Source organism: Emydura macquarii, unplaced genomic scaffold (genome assembly GCF_026122565.2).
Source record: "Emydura macquarii macquarii isolate MOO-44397 ecotype Brisbane River unplaced genomic scaffold, CSIRO-AGI_Emac_v2 contig_3506, whole genome shotgun sequence".
Taxonomy (NCBI): Eukaryota; Metazoa; Chordata; order Testudines; family Chelidae; genus Emydura; species Emydura macquarii.
The window spans coordinates 6,056,609-6,078,305 of NW_027133643.1; the positions used below are offsets into that span (position 1 = coordinate 6,056,609).

The 21,697-nt window shown below is 45.5% G+C and overlaps 1 protein-coding gene across 1 annotated transcript; it reads left to right on the forward strand.

The window, feature by feature from the left end:
* Positions 1 to 512: 512 nt before the first annotated feature.
* Positions 513 to 17,834, forward strand: CIMAP2 (ciliary microtubule associated protein 2). Its single transcript, XM_067535580.1, has 10 exons — positions 513 to 562; positions 3,817 to 3,904; positions 4,548 to 4,718; positions 4,902 to 5,018; positions 7,491 to 7,628; positions 9,343 to 9,486; positions 10,364 to 10,528; positions 13,758 to 13,886; positions 16,004 to 16,134; positions 17,738 to 17,834. The coding sequence occupies exons 1-10, from the start codon at positions 513 to 515 to the stop codon at positions 17,832 to 17,834; spliced, it is 1,230 nt and encodes a 409-aa protein (XP_067391681.1).
* Positions 17,835 to 21,697: the final 3,863 nt, after the last annotated feature.

Sequence of the window (21,697 nt, forward strand, 5' to 3'; positions counted from 1 at the left end):
CGTCTGGGCAAGGGGCACGTCTGCTCACCAAGTCCGTGCACATCCAGGCAAGGGGCACATCTGCTCACCGAGTCCGTGCACGTCCGGGCAAGGGGCACGTCTGCTCACCGAGTCCGTGCACGTCTGGGCAAGGGGCACGTCTGCTCACCGAGTCCGTGCACGTCCGGGCAAGGGGCACGTCTGCTCACCGAGTCCGTGCATGTCCGGGCAAGGGGCATGTCTGCTCACCGAGTCCGTGCATGTCTGGCAAAATGTAATGGATCAAAACTGAATAAGGATCAAAGGTGAGCTGCCTTCCGCTCCCCAGCGCAGCAGGGCCTGAAGCTGAGCTGTGAGAGGTACAGGAGGCTTTGAGCCAGAGGCCCCCCCATGCAATGGGCTGCCTTGAAGCTCCGCTTTCATGGGAACAGAAGGGCAACAAGTTATGGGGTTGTCATGGCAGCAGCATTCCAGAGCTGCTGGGAGCTGTGCCACTGGGGAGGGGGCCTCCCTCCACCCCCAGGGAGCAGAGAATGGCTGCAAAGGGCTTTACAGGTGCCCCCTTTGGCACGCAGACAGCCAGGTGAGCGCCACCACCCACAGGAGGCTCCAGAGGGGACAAGCACAGCCTGCAGCTGATGTGGATTTCCAGAGTTAGGGGAGAACTGGGCACGGCCCCTGTCCGCTTCTGGATCATCTACACATTCTCACCACCCCCCCGCAACACCCCTCACACACAGATGACACACACTTACACACTTACACGACAGCGAGCACACACTCCCTGGCACACAGCTCACACATTCTTGGGCGCGCAGATCACACACCTGGCCATGCAGCCTGTGCATGTCCGTACACGCGTAAATCACATACACACATGCAGTCACAAGGTCACATGTTGTTATACACGGCAAGCCCATGCACACGTGTTCCTGCACCCACATGCAGGACTGTCAAGCTGTGACACACTGCAGGAGGGAGTTTCCAAGGAAACAGAAATGAGCTTTCAAATGTCTCTGTCGCACAGGGCAGAATCCTGCTTCATAGGAGGGAGATACTGTAAAAATACCTATATGTACATGCAAAGCCAGGGAGTCTCCCTCCAGGTGATCGAGCCTGCGGCAGGTCTGCATACATTGCATGCATGGTGCGTTCTTGCCCATATGTTACACGCTCCTGCAGGATCTTTTGCATATCCAGTAGTGGTTACCATAACCTGACTGAATGGATCTGAGGAGCTGGGATCCCATTCTGAAGAATCCTCTCCTTCAGAAATAAGCCAGCAGGTTTGGGGACCCCTGGCTTTCTGGCTGACCCTGACTATCTTTATGACTTCCCCCATTCTCGGTAAAAGAGTGAATTGCATTTCAAAATACTACACCTTGCACCTGATGTCGGAAATGGTCTGGCACATGACTGACAATATTTTTTAAAGAACATGCTCCAGAATCTGCTTTCCAGAGGCTTTCCTTTAAGCATAGCCACATGTCAGGGGTGATGCCAAGCTGAGCCCCGCCTCCCCGGGAGGAGCCCCAGAGAGTCACATTTCCTTCCCTGCTCCCCACTTGCTCCCTCAGGGAAGCAATCTGCAGCAGCCCCTTACCAAGTGCAGATCACTTCCCCTACATACTGGCTTAGCTGGTACCCTGGCAAGTGGTGTCAAGGCATTGCCAACTTCCCACCCATCTCTGCCCACTTCCACCTGTGTGGGTGGGATCCAGTGGCCTCCAAAAACTGTTCGCTCCCACTGCACTGAGTGATCTGGGGAGGCTGCACAGAGATGGGTTTGGGGGACCATACTCCCCCTTACACTCTTGCATGGCTGCGTAAGACTGTGCCACAATCTGGCCCTGTGCTCCATGGTTTTGCTTTGACTGTGTATTTTTTAAATCAGTACAATCATATGGCTCCAGTATGTAGTGTATATTTAAGGGTTTTGAATGCTGGTTTTAATAACACAATAATATATATATTGGTTGAGATTTTCAAAGCCATGTGAGGGATTTAGACACACAACTCTTTGAAAAGCTCTGCCGTAATATATTTGAACTATGGACAAGATTTTTAACCAGATCGTTAGCCTAAAATACACCGATTGGGGTTTTCCCCCTACTTCTGCTCCTTATTTAAAATGATCTGTGCTATTTATTCAGAACAAACACCTATTATTGGTATTCCTTATGCAGATGCATTGCCTTCTTGGAACGCTGACGGCCTGCCGTGCCTTTACTAGTTTCCTGTTGCCGAACAGCAGGAGAGAGAGATTCTGTTTATTTAGCTCACACAGCAGCAAGTTTTCAATCTGTTAATAAAATACAGAAACATTGCTAGCTCGTGATAGTCCCCTGTGGCCTCAAAGTCTATGCATCTGTAAACCTAGTTCCTATTTTGGGATTTTCAATATAATACAAGGCGCTAAGACCCTGATCCTGCAAACATCTACACAAGTGAGTAAGTTGATTCACATGAGCAATTCCTTTCAAGTCCCTTGACTTTTCACAGTTGAGGGATTAGCACATTAGAGTTTGCAGGCTCAAGGTCTCATAGACTGCTTTTCTCCTGCAAAGTGCTTTATGAATATTAATTTATTTTAATTCATTTAATTTGTACAATATAGAAATATATCTATTTAAATGCAGAGGAATTTGGTAAGTGAGGGGGCCAGATTTCTCAGCTGTTGTAAAACGGAACTACACCTGTTTACATCAGCTAAGAATGTGGCCTGAATTATTATTGATATAGGTTGGGTCAGAAATTCTGCTGGGGATAGCTATGTTACCAGCGTTCGCATCTAAGCTCCATTTGACTTCTTCAAGAGTTTTGGCTACAGATTTGGGCACCTGGAGGTGGCCTCTTCCAGATGAAACAGAAAGGCAAGGTTCTGATCACTTGTTGTCATTAAAGATCTCACAGACGGCAGTTGTTAAAAGACATTGGTCAGGTCCAATCTGACTCCAAACTTAGATTTTGTAAAAAATAAGTGTTTAACTTTAAAAGCAACAGAAATATATATTTAAAAAGAAAAATCCAATGGAATTTTTAAAAAATATTAACATTTCCTTATAGTGTTTGCAACTCAAACGTCACGCCCTTTGACTGGTGCCTGATAATTTGAGAGGAAAATTGGTTAGAAGCAAATAAAAATGTGGAAATGGCCAGTTGGTTTTCATTGTCTAAGTTGAGAGAAATGGAAAAACAAAAAGCATACACAGTAACAGCAAATTTGATTTTTAAAATTCAGTTTTAATAGCCTTAGGTTTTAATAACATTAGGGATGGATATTTGTTTGTTTGTTTCAAAACATGATTTTTAAACTGACAGTGGCCCTTAAATCCATTATCTTGGCCACGTTCCAATTTGGGTCATTCTCTTCTGCCTACATAAAATTTCTCTGGTTTCCACTGGAGAAACTGTACTTCAATTTCTGTAGCATTACAGTCAGTTGCCATGATTCACATCAGAGGTGGCTGTATTTCAGCAGTAGATAAAGTGGTCTCTGTATGTAATTTGTACAGTACATCTCAGTGCAGAAAGCATTTAGCCCCCAAACCTGCAAAGATTTATGCATGTGCTTCACTTTAAGCACGAGTAATCCCTCTGAATTTAATGGGACTACTCCCAAAATGAAGCACGTGTGTCTTTGCGGTGTTGGGCCCTAAATCCAGTACTAAGGGCCTTATACAACATCTATCAATGTCCATGAGACCCTTTCTACAGACTGCAATAGCCATTGGATCAAGTCCTAGGTGTTCAGAGGACCAGGATTCATGTTTGTAAAATGAGTCCTGGTTTGTTTTAACTCAAAATTTACTGTTTATTTACATCATCCTCTGCTAGATTTGATGTGTCAGCAGTTTATCCAAACTGTAAGAAACCTGGTGCATACACACAGGCGCCCTACTGCAGACAGGTCTCTTCAGAGTTGGTGAGTCTGTCTCTCTATTTTACGTAAAAAGCAAACACATATTCAGCTCCAGATGCAGAACTGAGCAACAGAATGGAACTAAAAATTATACGTTTGGATTCTTTTTCCAGAATTCAATGTCCATGAAAAATCTGAATGGATCCATTCTGCTGCTTTCAATTAATTTGAAAATATTACTGAATCTAATCTAAATTGGTCCATTTAATATGGGCCCAATGGCAATGAAAACAAAGGCAAAACTCCTGTGATGTTCATGATATAGGTTCTATCTATATGAGGTTCTATACAATCTAACCTAATCTGCTCTGTCTATCATCTTCCTTTTGTTTGTTTTACCTCCCAATGTCATGTGTACTTACAGAATCTTTGAGTAGATTTCATGTGTCAGCAATTTATCCAGCTTGCTAGGAATCCGGGCGCAGGTCCTCGGCCGGCACACATTGCTATTGCTCCATTGACCCTAGTATAAATTCTCTTTCTATTTGCCTGTGGTAAGGAGAATTTGAAAACAATATGATTACAATTCGTAGGGCCTGATTCACCACTGTAGCACTCCATTTTTCAATGGTGTTGCATCAGTGTAAAACTAGCTTCACCCCATGGTAAATCAAGCCGTTAGGTTTAACCCTACCTTTCATTTTAGGGCAGAAAGTTAGGCCCAGGCACCTACAATATTGACCATGGAAGCTTTAGCGCCGCTGTGCTGCAGGAGAAAGCTTCAAATTCCGGCTGGGCCAAAGCACAGGAAGCGGCCCGACTTACCCAGATGCCCCATTTTAATTTTAAGGAGACGTTGAAGAAATGCAAGTATCTGGTGAGATCTGAATTTGATGTTTTTCTCCCTACGTGTGGACAAGAAATCGGACCATGTCTGTGGTTTAATCTTTCAAATGTTAAGCAGCACAGGAGAGATTGAAATAGAGGTGCAGTGATTTGCATGACTAAATTAGCATCCTGGCTTTTGTTATTAAAGTTTTAAAATCTTTTTCTCAATAAGAAAGAAAAACTGGGCCCAGGAACTTACAACATCAAAGATTTTCTACAAGAGACCCGACCTTCAAGTATTAGAGGTGTTTGTGACACTGGAGAAGAGAGGTTTAGAGACTTCATTAGGGTATGTATCAGATTCAAGCAATAAAGATACCGTAGTAACTAGACAAGAAACATGGAAGGTAGTTAATCTGATACCTTTTGTTGCAGAGCTAAATCTTATTATTGGCTCATCTAATAATATATGATACACAATTTTGGGGGCCAAAACAGTTACAATTACAATCTCTTTTACAATTGTGCAAAATTTAAAAGTACATTAGGTGGCACAAGAAATAATAAGGGCTAACACCCAGCTATGCTTCCTGATTGCTGTTCAATTTTCCAGTTGTTTGATTTGGATGATCTTACCACTAATAGGGTTAAAGAAAGCTGCTTTCTGCTCATCAGTGCCTGATATGGTCTGGTGATAGCCCAGCTAAAATCATCCTAACTAACAAGGGAGTTATTGAAAGGGGGCAGATAAGACATCACTGATGTAGGGAAAAATTGAACCACGGTATCAGTGTTTTCTATGTCACATTATTTAGGTGCCCTATTTATGTGGGCCCTTCACTGATTTCACGGGGGAGTTTTGTGCACAGTATAGTTCTGGGATGGAGTCCATATTTTTGTGTGTCTATATTGCAGACTATCCAATCAGTATCTATCGTAGACATTTCTGTAATGCTCATCATCATACTACCTAAATACGGAATCTATATGCAGCATCAGTGAGTTAGTATATGTATATGGGTGCATGCACATTTACATATATGTCCCATCTTCTATGAGTCCAGAGTATGCACAGGATAGTGATAGTTAACTTTTAAAATAGCTTTGCTACAGAACAATGCTCTGCAAATATTCTCCTAGCCGCAGAACTCCCCAGCAAAGACTTCTAGTTCCACCAAGATGCTTTCTAACCTTTCAGGCTGGCCACTTTTGCCATCCTACCACCTGCACTGCCTGGCAGAAGAAATTAAAAACTGGGTCATTACTGTGGAGCATCCCTCCTCCATAGCGACTGAGCAACAGTCAAATATCTCCTGTGCCACCACAGCCCTAGAATGTTGTATTAATCCTAGCCTCCATTGCATAGCCACCTGATTGCTGATTTTACAACTGGATGCGTGAATCAACAGTGACGCGCAGTGGGAGGTTGCGTGAATCACAGCTTACTGTACTGGCAACAGAACTGCCTGTGCTGGCCAGGCATCGGGTGCCAATGCATTCATAAAATTAATAATTTCATAATTAGAGATTTCATTTCTTAGTCGCCTAAGTATCTTTTCATACTTTTTTTAAATCAAGTACCTTCCAAGATTTCCCTTTATTTGCTTGGACAGATGCAAAGATTGTACTTGATCTGTACCTGGCGATGCGGGGGTGAAATCCTGCTCCTTTGAAATCAATGGGAGCTTTGCCATTGACTTCAGTGGGGCCAAGATTTCACCCAGAGATTCTATTCTGGGCTCTGCCACTGACTCACTTTTTGTCCAGGGACAATCTGCGTCACTGCTCTGTGCCTCAGTTTCCCCACCTGTAAAATACGAATCCTCTTTGCAAAGGGCTTTGAAATGTCGGGATGAAACGTTCTTTCTAAGTGGCTGAATTTAGAACCAAATTCTCCTTTCAGACTTTTAACCACACCCCTCATTGGTTCCAATAGGAAAGGAGTAGCGGGAAACATTCACCCCAGACATAAAAGCACGAAGAGGGTGGCATTTGTACAGGCATCATAAAGACCTAGAATGTAATTATGTGCTGCAGGCACCACTGCCTGGAGGCAAGTGAGATTTGACTCTGATGTAGAGTAGGGCGACAGCTGTCCTTCAGCTCCAAAGGTAGCAAGTTTGCATGGCAGGGCGTGGTAGGGAAAGGGAATTGCTGCCTGATCTCCTCTAGTCTAGAGGGAGATCTTTGGTATTCTTTACTGGGATTTCCTTTAGGTCATCTGCTTCAGATTGGGCCTGGCCTTGTGTAGGGGAACACCCTGAAGGAGCCTTCCTCCCCTTGTCTTCCCTCACACTGGGGGGCCAAGGAGGAAGGATAGTGCAGGGCAGAAGAACTTGGGAGACCCTGTTCCTCCATGGACTGCCTGTGTGACCTAGGCCAAGTCACTTCGCTTCTCTGTGCCTCTGTTCCCCCTCTGTACGATGGGAATGACAGCCCTGCCCTGCCTCACAGGGGCGTAGCGAGGACATTGAAGATTGTGGAGTGCTTTGTGCACGACTGATGAAAAACCCTGCACAAGAGCTAGGTATTGTAATTATTACCATCGACAGTTGCAGTCCCTGGGCTCCTATGAGACACCTCCCTGGGGCAGCGTGTCTCCACAGAGGAATACCTCAGAGAGGAAAGTCTTCAGGGCGCTGATTATCTGGCTGTTTATGCACTACTTAGCTCTGTAGGGCCCAGGTTTCGGTTAGGGCTTCTGGGCCCAGCTAAGTTACAAGGAATCACTACTCTTCCTAGGCTTCAGTGGGAGAATCTGGCTTTTGATTGGCAGTTGTCTCCGTTTTTGTTAGTAACCTTCTCCCTCTTTTTTCTGCAGGATTGCTATCCGGGCCCTGGAACTTACGGCAAGAACGGAAACCCTTATGCCCTGATGGAGGAGAAGGAGAGATGCTTGGCCAACTCTCGAGGGATAATGGACAGCAAAACCGAAAAACGTGTCTTACCTTCAGCTGCGGCAAGTCTGTAGCAGCTCTAGGTTTTCCATTCAGTGCCCATCTAGGCTGGCATAGCCGCCATTGCCCAGAGCTCGAGTGACCAGACAGAACAGAAGGGAGGGATCCCTGGGCGCTGACCCCCTCGGGGGATTTTGCTGCCTTGTTTAGTACAGCAGACGCTAGCAGAGTGGCTATAGGTCTTCATCTCTTGGCCGGTCAGGAGCCCTCAGGCGTCTCTGAAGGTGCAGGGAGGTGCCAGCATTTGCCGTGCTCTCTAGAGAGGATGCAGACAGCTTGCATTGCCTGGAGGGGGTTGAGGGGCGGATCTGGGCAAGCAGCTTCCAAAAGCAAAAGACAAGCCAGTGAGATTCACCTGGAGGAGCTGATGCTTCCCAACCTCACAGTACCTGTAGGGCAGAGAAACACCCCACTCCCCCCACCCCCTCCCACCGCCCCCAGAAATAAAAGGCTGGAGCCAGCCTGCAGAGCTGGCTGCTCCACAGCTCCCTCTGGTGGTATGGGCCCTTCAGGAGCCGTGCTGCCATTGGTGGAGCCCGCCAGGGCTGCTCAGAAGGGGAATCCACAGGAGATCACAGGGCCGGACTCAAGCTTCAATGGAGCATGAACTCCTGTTTATATTACTGCCCAGGGAGCCAGGGGGTCAGCAGGGGATGGTGCCACAGAGAATGCCTGCTGCCCCAGCTCTCATTCCTGCCCCCAATACACTGCCCAGGGAAGGCCTCCATAGAGGCGCACGGGCAGGATCCCATGGAGGTGGCACTGTCCCATCCAGGGCCTCCTAGGAGTGTTCCGCCTGAACGCCATGACTCGCAGGGTTGCCAATCTTACGTTTTTGGTTTTTACTGACACGAAGATCTGAAGTTGATGTTTTTTTACTGACTCGGTGAACTTTTTACTGACATCACTAAAAAGACCATAAACAAAACAATAATGTCACAAAAGTGTGTACTCGCTCGCGATTTCCTGTACACAGGAATTCGGAATTATGCCATTGTTTTAGCTTCAGTGAATTGATCAATCAGGTTCTTTGGGCGTGTGCAGTAATAGAAAACAGGAAACTGATTAAGTCATGGTCAGTGTAGTTTTTACAATACAAGGAGTGGCTCTGAATGATGACAATCAATGTCAAAATACAATGTTTTATTTCTTCCCCATTTCACGGACATTTTCATTTATTTATGGATTTACAGACAGTGTTAAAATTGTACTTTTTTTTACTGACTGTCTGTAAATTTACAGGCAGTTGAAGAGGATGGCCCAAGCCACTCAGTTTCAAGGCTGCCATGCCAAGGGACCACCCCACTTGCACTTCTGTTGGTGCAGCTTTTAATTCAGGGTGCGAGGGGGACAGCATTTGTAAGGGATGATTGAAACAAAGAGGCGGCTACTTGTTTATTATTTGACCACTCAAGATTGAGCAGCAGGGGTGAGACGAAAAATCATAGGCAGAGCCCAGGACATGGCTCTTTGGAGGAAGGTTTGTTTCTCACTAGGTATTTGTACAGCACCAAGCACAATGGGATCCTGATCTCAGTGAGGGCCTCTGGGTGCTACCCTAATATGTAACAGCAGTCTGTGTGTAGCATACAGCAACAAACCTGTAGTTAATGTCTTGGCTTGCACATGAGCCTGACCTAGGACTTCCCTCCCCAGGACCACCTGGAGAGCTTAATATTGTCACTGATGGTTGTTTTTCCTCCCTGTTGATTTTAGGGAAGCGGTTTGGGGCCAGCCACCTACAATCTCAAAAACAGTACAGATGAGATGTTGAAACGTGTGGTCAGCAATCGTGGTCCATATGACACCTTCACAGGAGACAGGTCAAAGCCTATTATCTGTGGACATTACGCTGTGGAAGTATGTACCCTTGCAAGAGGGTTTTGGTTTTGGTAAAACACCTTTGCGTTGGTGAATAATGTAGTTAAACGCACAAACTAGTCCAGCTGGTGTGAGGTCTCTCACAGACTGTTGCCCTGAGAGGGGTGCTGTCCAGTTAGAGAGCAGAGTTTTCAAACCCATTCTTACTGTTGTTACTAACAACTTAGATTATTAAAACAGAGGGCCACATTCTTAGCTGGCGTAAAGCAATACAACGCCTTTGAAATCTGTGACGCTACAATTTACATGAAGATCTCGCCCTACGTAGCTCATTTACTTTTTGCTTTATAGTTTGCGTGTTGTTTGCCCTTCATTTGGTCTGGACAACGAAAAGGACTCATGGCTTCTCTTGCTACTGCCCCAGCGACCTAAAATGAATAAGATTGCTGATTGGCAATCTTTTCGCCTTGTTCTGGATGGAGTCTGAGGAGATATTCCTTTAAAAACTTCTGTTTGGAAGTTGCCTTTCTGCCTGGCAGCCTGGAATATGCCCTCACCTGCTGGGATGCAGACGGCAGTGGAGTGCGTTTATTACCCACTGGAAAGAGATCTGCCCTAGAGAGCTCAGGGTGGGGCAGAGAGCGCCCATGGAGGAGGGTAAATGTGATCCAGGTCAATAGCAAGGGTATCAAGTAGTCAGTGGTATCTGAATGAGGGTCTATGGGCCTTATCCAGTTCCACTAAAGTCAGTGGGATCTGTCTGCCAGCTTCATCTGGGGGCTGAATTAGATTCCAGGAGTGCAGAGATATAGGAGCCCCTGTGGCTGGCACCAGCAGGGCCGCAGGCTTGCCAGACTCTCGCCTCACGTCTTCTCCAGCAGCAGCCGATGCCCCTTCCTCTCTTTCATCTCTTTAGAAGAAATGCATTGAGCTCAGCACCAGCAACATCAAGAGCTTTGTGGAAGAGCTGGACACCAAGGACAGAAAGAAAAAAGGTGTTTTCAGCTCCCTAGCTCGGAACCCCGGCTGCCCCACGGAGCGGATCTTCTGGGCCACACTCGGCCAGTGTCCACGCGCTATGGTCAGTGACACCATGTTCCTTTCCTTTCCTGTCTCTGCTGTAAATGTTACTGTGCAGGTCGCCAGCTGCTGCTCATTCACTGCATGGCACCATGGGAGAAAAGGCAGGAAAACCACCTGGACCTCTAGACCTGGGACAGCCATGGGTGAAATGTGGAGCTGAAGAGCAGCCTGTGTGGATTGGGGCAGGGTGGTGATTGTGCTGGACTGGTCTGCGGTGCTCTCATATAGAAGGATGGTCGGCTATTGCCAGGGCATCATCTTCCCTTTCCTGGGCCCTGTGGAGGATTCTCCATGCAGTCAAAATTTGACACTGGGAGGGCTGGGGCCTGGCTGTCCAAAGCCATGTTCGGATCAGCCTTTCCTCTGGTAGGGTTACAGCCATGCACCAGTTCCCAGCTGGTAGCTCATCACCAAAAGGATCAGAGAAATCCCTGTGGCCAGGATGGGCTAGAGAGGGAGAAAATGAGTAGCCTGAAAGACTCATGGTCTTTTACTACTGCTCCTCAGTTATTACTAATAAAGGCAGCTGAAACCTGCATTCTGGCCCCGTCTCGTTCTCTCATGCTGACTCCACTTGGCTCTTTGAGTTGGAAGCTGGTTTTAAGGCTCCCAACTGAGTACTTAAACTAATATGGCAACTTTAGGGGCTGAGGCGGCAGCTGTGGGGGAAATACCAGGAGGCATTCAAAGGCCTCACTGTCTGCCCCCACAAGCCTGGATGCCCTTCAGCATCAATGAGAACTCTGGCCTCTGGAAACTTTACACTCATTTTAAAAAGAAATGGGGTTGTTAAACAGCTCCCCGCTTAGTTGTTACAGAGGGGGAGTGAGCATGAAGTGGGCATTATCCCATAAAAGAGAGCTAAGGCTAGTTGGGGGTGGGGCAGGGAAAAGGGGTGCAAATGAAGTGGAAACCTGGAGGTGTGGGTACATTAGGACAGTGTTTCTCAACCTTTTAAGTAGCAAGTACCCCCTAACTTCTGAAAATGTTAATAAGTACCCCAACACTCAATTTGCCACGGGATTTTATATTTACAGACTAATATAAACCATATGTTGGAAGAAGGGCTGAGTATATAAGGCCATGGTATGACAGATGTCAGATCTAGTGTGAGTAGGGTTACCACATTTACATCAGGGGAGCACAACTCAAGTATGTACCTGGGCTAGAGGTGATGTTGGCCACAGTTAGGAGGTTTTGAGCGGCATGCCAATGCTGGGGAACATAAAGCGCCGCGCCAAATTTTTTGCCATAGATTTAAGAGGAGGAAGGGCTGAGAGAGAGACAGGGAAGGAGGGCGAGAGAGAAAGAAAGACAGGAAAAGAGGGTAACTGATGAAATCTGGGGCTGTCATAGTTGTCAATTTCACTGCTCAGCTAGAGCAGTGAAATTGACAAATTTTCTGGCCACCAGGCTTTGAGCCAGGGAGGGAGGCTGCCACCTGGGCATGTTGCAGGCAGCTGCTGCCCACCTCCCAGCTAGGAGCTGGGACCGGGCAGGAAGTGGGTGGCTGCTGCGTGCCTTCCCCAAAAGCCAGCTGCAGCCCGGCTTTTGGGGACTGTGGCGGCTGCCGCCCGCCTCCAAGCTGGGAGCTGTGACTGGGCAGGAAGCGGGGGCTGCTGCCCACCTCCCCAAGAAGCCGGGGCTGCCGCCCACCTCCCCTTCACTCTGTTTTTCCCCGGGTACCCCCTGTCTCGCGTACCCTGTACCACAGGTTAAGAAACTATGCATTAGGAAATGATTAAAGAATAACAAAATAGCCAAAGGAGCCCTGGAAAGGTGATTCAGCCCCTTACCCAGCTACATTCCCTTATCCTCCTACAACCGTTTTTCATTGTGGTAGGATTCATTGCATAAACCTCCTAACATTTTTTAAGTACAGTTTGAGATTGACAGGTAGCATGGCAAGAGAGTAACCACACTCTGATAGTAATAAGCCTCTCTGGGCTGTGTCTTGGCTGGCTACAAGTGAACTCTGCGGGTGGCCGAGGGCATTTGGCAGGACATAGCCCACCTATACGTGTGCTGGTAGCCAACCCTGTTGTGTCTAGTTGAGCTAAATTAAAATGACGGTATCCATTTGCTGAGCCAAGCATTTTGAAAGAAGTGCTTCTCGGCATGTATTATTTTTATCACAAATTATCTGAAAATTAAGGTCTTTTAATTACAATTGGCATTTTTATGTTCCCGGCTGACAGCATCTTGCAATGTACTTTCATGTTGCTAATGTAACTACTTATGGCCCCCATTCAGCAACTTTAAGATGAATTTTGAGTAATCCCAACCCAATCAGCAAAGCACAATACAACATGCTTAGCTTTAAACATGAGCTTTTCATGGGATTTAAGCATGTGCTTAAACTTTTGCACATACTTAAGTACTTTGGAGCATAGGAATTAAAAATAACATCAGACGGTTCAATGGTTAGAGACCGAGGGATTCCAGTTCAAATCTGCTCAGGTTATACGTGAAAAGATAGTTTATCTAATTCCCAACATTGCAAACTCACCCTGGGCCCTGAAGGTCAAGCTGGGTTCTCTTCTCTTCATACATCATCAACAATAAAGATCTATCACTGGAATTTAGCTACCAATTTTGTTGATACATGAGAAGGACTAGAATCCAGCTCACTGTCTCTCAGCTGTGTTGGGTCTTCAGGGCTAATAGGATTAAAGAGTCGTTAATTTGGAAGCCACAAACATTAGCAAACAGGACTCTGAATTCACATGGTAAATAAATTGGTTGAAGTAAGGAGGTATTTTGCATGGTTCCGTTTCAGATTCAAACTGCATTGCAAATTTCCCTCTGAATTCAATAGAGCAGGAGAAGGGGCAGGCCCACCCCACACCCACGTGATAGGATGTTGCATATGAGCAAAGGTGGATATCTACACCTCAGTTGTCAACAAAAGAGTGGTGGGGTCACTGTATTGAATGCCAATTGCAAATAGGAGGTTGGAGTCTTAGCTCAAGTGATGGTTTCATTTCCAGCAAATTGCTCCCTATGTCCTTCATATTTCTGGTGCGCTTATTCCCACCATTGCAGTACAGCCATGACTATTTCCTGCACTGAATACCTCTCACGAAACAGCCTCTCAGTTATGTGGCTACCAGAAGAATACAACAGAATTAACTAAGGCTCCAATTCAGCAAGGTACTCAAGCAGGGTCTAACTTTAGGCACATATGTAAGTGCATCCATGATTTACCGGTTTTCACTTTGTTGTAGTATGCTGTAGGGCCAGGCTCACATGATCCAAAACCCATGGAGCGCTCAGAGTACTTCAATCAACCTCCATTTTGGTCATCTGCAAAAAGAGTAGACCGGAAAGCATACCGCCTCTTTATTGGAAACATGGTGAGTGGAAAAATCTCTGGTGGTAATAGATGTAGGTGCATGTATATGTTCATGCGCTCTGCTTCTTCCATGACACACTCACACCTTTTATTGATGTTTCCATGGGAGATCACAATCCTTCTAATCCAAACAATGCTGCTCTATTGCCTTCTTCTTAATGGGGTTTCTAAAGAACATGAACACCCTTGCCCCTCTTGGAACCTGATCTGAAATCACTGGAAAGACTCCCATTGACTTCAATGGACTTTGAATCGAGCCCTAATTTCTTTCCCTTCCCACTGAAATTCACAGTGTCACATCTATGATGCTCCTAGTCTCTGTTGGTCTACAAGGTTACAGGGGATAACCTCATTGCACTGCTTCCTACACAAGAAAGTTTCAACTGTACTTTTACTGTATACATCAGTGCAATAACTCATCTCAGTCATATTTATTCACTGCAAAAATAACATGCACTCGCAGTAACCCATGCTGGGTGCAATCGATACTGTATAGAGTTGTGTGTGGAAAAGTATTATGCATAAGTAATTACAGGTGCATGTAGAACCCAAGAGAATGAGATCCAGTGCTGGAGTGGTCTTGTGCCTTGCAATCCCAGTGGGGATGTCATGTCACAGAATTTACTGGGCTCTCTTTTAAAATACTCATTTATCAATGGAGGAGCGGGGGGGGGGGGGGGGGAGAAGAACTACAATTGTAGTTCTATTTACTGTCAATCAATCATTCAAAATGTTTTCTCCTCTTCCCCCTATGATGGTGTCATGTACAATCTGCTGACTGGCTGCCACCCTACACTCCCAAGGTGGCTGACACTGATGCTAGATCTGTAGTTTGTGATTTGGATGAAAGGAACTATAAAAAACATACAGGTGAACAGGTGGCCTAATGGTCCAAAGATCAAGTTCGAGACACCTAGCCCCACAGGTACATCCCCAACCAGGGTCAGCATAGTCAGTCAGCCCTTTCCAAACTAACATGGGGTAGTGGGGGGTCTTTCAGATCAGCATCCTCATCTGCCATTGTTGGTCTGAGAGAGACAAGCGGGGTGAGATGATATCTTTAATTGGACCAACTTCTCTTGGTGAAGGAAAGACACAAGCTTTCCAGCTGCACAGAGCTCTCCAGCTCTGAAGAAGAGTTCTGTGTAGCTGGAAAGCAGGTCTCTTTCACTAACAAAAGTTGGTTCAATAAAAACTATTACCTCACCCACCTTGTCACGCTCATATTCTGGGATCAACACAGCTACAACACGGCAAATACCATTGCTGGTATGGATATTAGAGACACTGTGGTACTTTTTATAAAAGAAGGAGGTTGTAGCTCAGCCTTCTTAGCCAAAATTCCCTATGCACCCTTCTCCTCCCTCTCAGTTATGCCATGTACCAATTGGTCACTGCCCTCCACCCAAGTGATTGTATTTCAGGAATGTTAAGTTGTGCAGCAGAATTTAATCCCTTCGGGGGCAAAGCGCTGTAGACATCCGTAAAGTCACCTTCTATTATTGAAAAAACAGAATTTCTTTTAGCAACAGCGTGTTGAAGGGATGGTGCAGATTCTGCTCCTTCCCTTAATGCCCTTTCTTGTGTCGTCTATAGTAATAATCGTCTCAAGTGTCCCCTGGTGAACGAGAACAAAGCCTGAAGGGCTCAAAGAAGCCAGGAAAAGCTTTAATTTAAAGTAATCCCTATGGTTAGGGATGAGGCAGACTCCCATGCAGTTTCCTGCCTTTATGCAGAAGAGCAGGCAACAGGCAATTTGAAAAAGATCAAGGATGAAGATCTTTTGTAACTGATGTAGGAACTCCACAGATTAAATTTCAGTGGTAAAGTTGCTATAAAGATGAACTTGACAAGAGCTAGTCATGAGCTGTTGGGGAAATCACATTTCAAGGGAATGATGCCCAACGTCTTTTAAGGGAAATTGGAACCGGTTAGGATGGTTGTTTTATAGGCTCTGAACCCATCAACATAAATGGAGGGATCTGGCCCTAATTCCTCCATTCTCAAGTGCAAGCGGTGATGGTGATTACTATTGTTAAATAGTCCAGATTCTTGGTTTTCAGGCTGTATGACTGCACCTTTAACAATGCAGAACCACATCTGGCTTTCTTTTTTCAGAACCCAGTTGGTGTTGGTCGCTATGACATCACTAAACAAGAAAAGTGCACAGGGAATAGTAGATACCAGTCACTTTACCAGGGTGAAACACAGCGTTATCTGAGTAATCTGGAGCGAGACGCATACTTACTGTAAGTGAAATGTACTATGGGCGGCAGGAAGTTACCATAACACTGGTATATGCTAGAACAGTGATTCTCAAATGGTGTTCCGCGGAACCCTAGCGGAAGGGTTCCGTGAAGAAGCTGTATCGTGCCGCCGAATGTTAAAAAAATCTTGTGCCGCCAAGCAGCTGATGGGGCCGCCGAAAACGGCCCTGAGAGCGCGCCGCTGAATCAAGCAAACACCGCGCTGCCGAAGAGAGGAAGATTTCCTTGACTTTTCGGCGGACGGTATGGCACGGGTGGGCAAGGGTTCCGAGGGTATGGCATGTGCGCGCAAGGGTTCCGTGGGGGGGAAAGAAATTGAGAAACACTGTGCTAGAACCTCACCAATTCCAACCAATGAACAGGAGACCCAGTAGAAACGACTGACTTTTTGAAGATTGTTAAGTGACAGCCCAGATCCTGCCTCTTGGGAAAGAAGATGGTTCTTGAGGTGAAGGAAGTAGCCTGGGATTCAGGAGAACTGGCTTCAATTCCCTCTTTTGCCACAAACTTTGACAAAGTCACGATTACACATTGCCTCAGTTACCCATCTGTACAATGGGGATTATAGCACTTCCCTACTTGCCAGGGGTACCAGAAGACTAACCACATTAAAGATTGGTACGCACTACTATTAGGGTCACTTGTTCTCTTATTCGGTAAGTGCAGCTTAGGTCTATTTCTAACAGATCATGGCCTGGTAAGTTAATGTCACCTAGTTTGTCGGAAAGGCAGGAAGTCTTAGTATACCTTTGTGGAGGCAGCACAGCTAGTGGATAGGGACCCAGGTTACCTGGGTTCTAATCCCACCCCCTTTACTGTATTGCTGGGTGACCTCAAACAAGTCACTTCACCACCCCATGCCTCAGTTTCACCCTCTGTAAAAACAGGGATAATGAAATTTACCTCCTTTGTAAAGTGCTTTGAGAGCTATGGTTGAAAAGCACTAAGAGCTAGCATGATAGGGCACCCCCGGGGAGTGATGGTTGGTGCCTCTGTCACCCCAGCTATCCTTCCCTGGCTACTGATGTTGCTGTAGAGCTGGTTTGAGGTTTGGGCCTCCCGCTGTACATCTTAGGAAGAACGCCCCCTTTCCGGGGACCTAATACAGTCCAAATGAGAAAAAAGCAAGGAGTCCTGCAGCTCACCAAACAGGCTGGGTTTACCCTGCAGTTCTGTCCAAGGCGAAAGGTAAGGAGAGAAGTGGGCTCTGTGTGACCAAAGGACCCAGTCTGACAGCCTGGGCTCTTAAAAGGAAAACAAAGCAAAAATGGTCCCTCTACTTCTTGGGGGGGGAGGGGGAGAGACGACGGAGACCAGGCAGCAGAGGCACTTCAGCAACTTTTCTGAGAAGTCGGGGGTTCCAAAGATGTAACTGAGAGCAGTATTTTGTGCTGTTGAAACTAGAGTCTGCGAACACATCTTGAGATAATGTAAGAGAATCCAGCTTTTGCTTTCAGAGCTGTTCACTCTAGTTAACAGACAAGTTTGTAATAACTGGGTTTTCCTCAACACAAGCAAGACTAAAGAGAGATTAATTCAATCAATAATTTGAGTCTACTTGTTTCCACCCCCCCTTCTTTTATAGACAGCGGATCAACCCTGTTAATAGAGGGCATTGGAACAATTTGGTTTCTGCCGCAAGTAATCCAGATACCTCTGCACAAGGCATTGCTGCCACTTAAAACTAAGTGCATGCTGTAAAACAGAAGGCAAGTGGCTACACTGTTAAATAAAGATTGATTATAAAAAGGAAAATACTTGCAATGTTCAGTAGAGCTCCACACAAATCAAGATATTCTAGATCAACCTACAGTTTTGCTCTGCAATAACACACGTCCAAAAACCAACAGCAATCTTACTTTTTCTGTCTGTGATGATAGTTATTTTCACCTTTGGTTGTGTATACATGACAATTTTTTAACAGGATATTTGGCAGAATTTTAGATAGATACATTTTCTTCACCAAAATAGGAGTGATGGTGGGTAGCTCTTTCAATATTAAATATTTCCTTTTCCATCAAATTGCTTCATTCAAGAAATTGCATATATATCTATATCTATATATATATATATCTAGTACCATAAATTCAAAGTTCTGTACATTGCAGCTGATGGCTTTTGTTCTCACACAAAGCAATTGGCCAGTCAGTACTACTCAAGAGGATTTGCATTCTCGAAGGATGTCTGTTACATTGAGTGAAACAGGTGAGCCCTCTCATGGCCAAAACACCAGATCTAGATTTCAGTGATATTACCCAGCATCTGTGCAGTTTAAATAGGTAAAGCAGGTTCTCATACTTCAGAAGGTAGAGCTAAAACCCTCTCCAGCCTACTTTACCAGTAAAATATATATTTTTACATAGTAAGCCTACTAAGCCTGAGCAGTCGTTTTACACGGATTAGAAGTGAATAAAACTACTTCATTTCATTTTCTTTTTTTTTCCTTCCTGGGAAAAGTTAAAGATTCTTACCACTGCTTTAAAGCAAATACAATATTAAACATCTCCTTGTTTTACATCTAAGGTAATAGAGAAGCAACATGACTTACCCAAGTGACACAGCACCAGTCTCAGGAGGGAGAACAGAAGCCAAAACTCATGTGTATGCTAGCAATCGTAGGCATGTTAGCACTATTGAGTTGACTGCCAGCCCTTTTCTAACTGCTGATCCCTCCAATTCAAAGCTCATAGATGTAGTCTTATGAATCATTTGCAGGGAGAGGGAAGATCAACGGTTGTGTTCTTTAACATTTTGTATATGGTTTTGATAGGTAACCACTTGGTAGAGGCTGTACAGTTCTTCCTGTGAAATGAGTGCCTCCATCACCGTTGATAAACAGAGGGATCCCAAAGCAAGGGATAAATTCTTGTCAGGCTCACAATGTGGGTAAACCAAATGTGGTAAATGTGGGTAAATGTGGGTAAACCAAATGTGGGTAAACCAATGTGGGTACAAACAAAAAGGGCAGCACATCCCCCACCATGGGGACCGTTTGTAAATATTCAGATTGATTTCATTCAAATGCCAAAATGTGTTTCTTATGAATATGTATTGGTAATTGCATGTATGTTTTCAGGATGGGTAGAAGCTTACCCATGTGCAAAGGCTGACAATCCCAACGTGTCTAGATTTTTTGTGTGCAGATAGTTGCATCTAACAGAAATCCAGCCACGTTGGTAGAGATTGTTCGCAAAACACTTCAGATGAAAATGTTTTACAGAAGCATAAAATATTATTTTGTTGTATGAATGGCCTGTCCAGATAAGGCCTTCTGTGGGGTCAGTAGATTAGGGAGAGCACAGCAGCAGTAAGATTAAGTAATGAGGTATCATTAAGAACCTTCTGAATTCTGTAAGAAGGTAAACCCAGAGTCAGCGGAGAAGGCCAAAAAGGTGGTTGTTGGTTGATAAGTCAGAATGAGTATGGGCTGTTACTGGAAAAAGTGAAGGAAGTGCAAAAGTGAGCAATAATAAAAATCTCTGGGCTGCTCAGGGTTAAACCTCCACAAAGTCTAATAATGATGTGTATACCAAACCAGAATAATTAATTTAGTTGTAATTAGATGTTAATTGTGGCTGATTAAGTATGCTAAATAGTCTGCAATTACTCTTTGGTGTGAGGCATAACTGAACACAGGTAAGAATATGGCAAATGAAAGAAATGCAGATTACTGTAATAGAAAGAGTGCGTTAGGGAAAAGGAGGCAGAGTAGGATGGAGATATCTCTATTATTTGGTGGGCAAGTGCAGGCTAGAGCAGAACTGGTGGTGTAACACAGGAACCAAGGCCTGCATCCACAATAATACGTAGGCACCTAACCCCCATTATTAGGCACCATGGTGATCCACAAAACCCTCACTTGGCTACACCGAGCCCTGGAGGCACCTAAACTCACTTGATACCTAAGTTCTTGCAGTAAAATTTTCCTAGGTGTCTGTTTCTGCCTCTGGGCTTGGACACTTCTGCCTTGCGCTAGGTGTTCAGGCACCTCAGTAATCCACAATGATGGCAGAGGAAAGATAGCTGCCGCTTTACCTCAGTCATGTGTGGGGCCTGACCCAGTAGGCATGTTCAGAAGCTGCCCAGCTCCACACAAAATGGGGTGGGGAGTACCTCCCTTATAACCTTTAGCTCAGTGGTTAGAGCACTCAGGCCTGGTCTACATGGGCCATGGATTTCGGGGGCAGTCGATGGGAGATATGCAAGCTACATACAGTAACTTGCCTATCTCCCATCAACTTCCTGTCTACTTACCGCCGTGTCTCCACTGCACTGTGCCCATGGGAAATGCCCTCCTGTTGACACAGCGCTACGCTTCTTGCCGGGGTGGATTAACAGAATTGACTTCCGGGTTCGATTGAGTGAGTCTTCACTGCCACTCAATCGAATCTGCAAAAATCAATCCAGTGGTGCCACCGGCAGTGTAGACATAGCCTCACTCAGGATGCGGGAGACCATCAATTGTAGTTCTCCCTCTGCCTGAGGAGAAGAGATTTGAACAGGGACCTCCCCCAACTCTCAGCTGAGTGGCGTAATCACTGCACTATGGAATATTCCAATGTAGGGCTCCTTAACTCTCCTGTTAAATAATGACATATTAATTGGACCAGAGGGAGTGAGAGTGACTCTGTAGTGCAGTGGTTGGGGCACTCCCTTGAGAGGTGGCAGATCTCTGTTCAAATCCCTCCCCATCAGACAAAGGGGTAATTTGAACCAGTGATCTTCCACATCCTGAGAGAATGCTCATAAGGGAGGTCCTCCCCCTGCCAGCTGTTTTGTAGCTAGGTAGTCAGTGAGCATGGCTACCAGATCAGGCCCCACACATGACTCAGGGAGAGGAGCACCTATCTTTCTCCAGTTCATGGATCACAAGCAGAGATAGGCACCTGTCTCAGAGGGGCAGGGTTTAGGACACACCCCTCTCATCAATATCTTCCTTTCGCTAGGTGGTTCCCTGCCCAGCGTGCTGGCTTTGTGGATGCTAAGGTGCCTATCTCTCACCATGCCTTGCAGAGGAGCATAAGCGCCTAACATGGCTTTGTGGATCTCACAGGTGTTCCTGTGATTTTCTAGGGGCCTCGGTCCTTTTTGTGGATCTGAGCCCAAACATTAACAGAAATGCAAGTCAGATCCACAAGAATTTGGATTGTTCAGGTGACTGGGCCAGCAAATAGTAAATTCATCTCAATTCAGAAAAATTTAAGACTAGTTAATCTTGCAGCCAAGACCTGATTTAGGGAATAAATATAACAGCTACATGCCATGCTGATCAAGAAAAAGGTCTAAGTTAACAAAAGTTTAAGTTAACTGAAGCCATCTGTCCAGGGCAATGTTTAATTAAAGAGAGACATAGAATTAATCTACCACCCCAGCACTTATTGGACCCCATTTGGAATACTGGTCACACTAACACAGAAAAAGATGGTTACTCAGCTTGTAACTGTAGTTCTTTGAGATGTGTTGCTCATGTCCATTCCATTCTAGGTGTGTGTGCGCCTCTGTGCACGGTTATTGGAATTTTTTTCCCTTAGCAGTATCCGTAAGG

What these genes read in the sequence shown, in the direction of transcription:
- CIMAP2 (XM_067535580.1), top strand. Translation starts at nt 513, where the DNA reads ATGGCTGCAAAGGGCTTTACAGGTGCCCCCTTTGGCACGCAGACAGCC. An exon ending in GGTTTAGAGACTTCATTAGG is followed by an intron (nt 5,019 to 7,490) that starts GTATGTATCAGA and finishes TTTTTTCTGCAG; the next exon opens with GATTGCTATCCGGGCCCTGG. An exon ending in GTGGACATTACGCTGTGGAA is followed by an intron (nt 9,487 to 10,363) that starts GTATGTACCCTT and finishes TCATCTCTTTAG; the next exon opens with AAGAAATGCATTGAGCTCAG.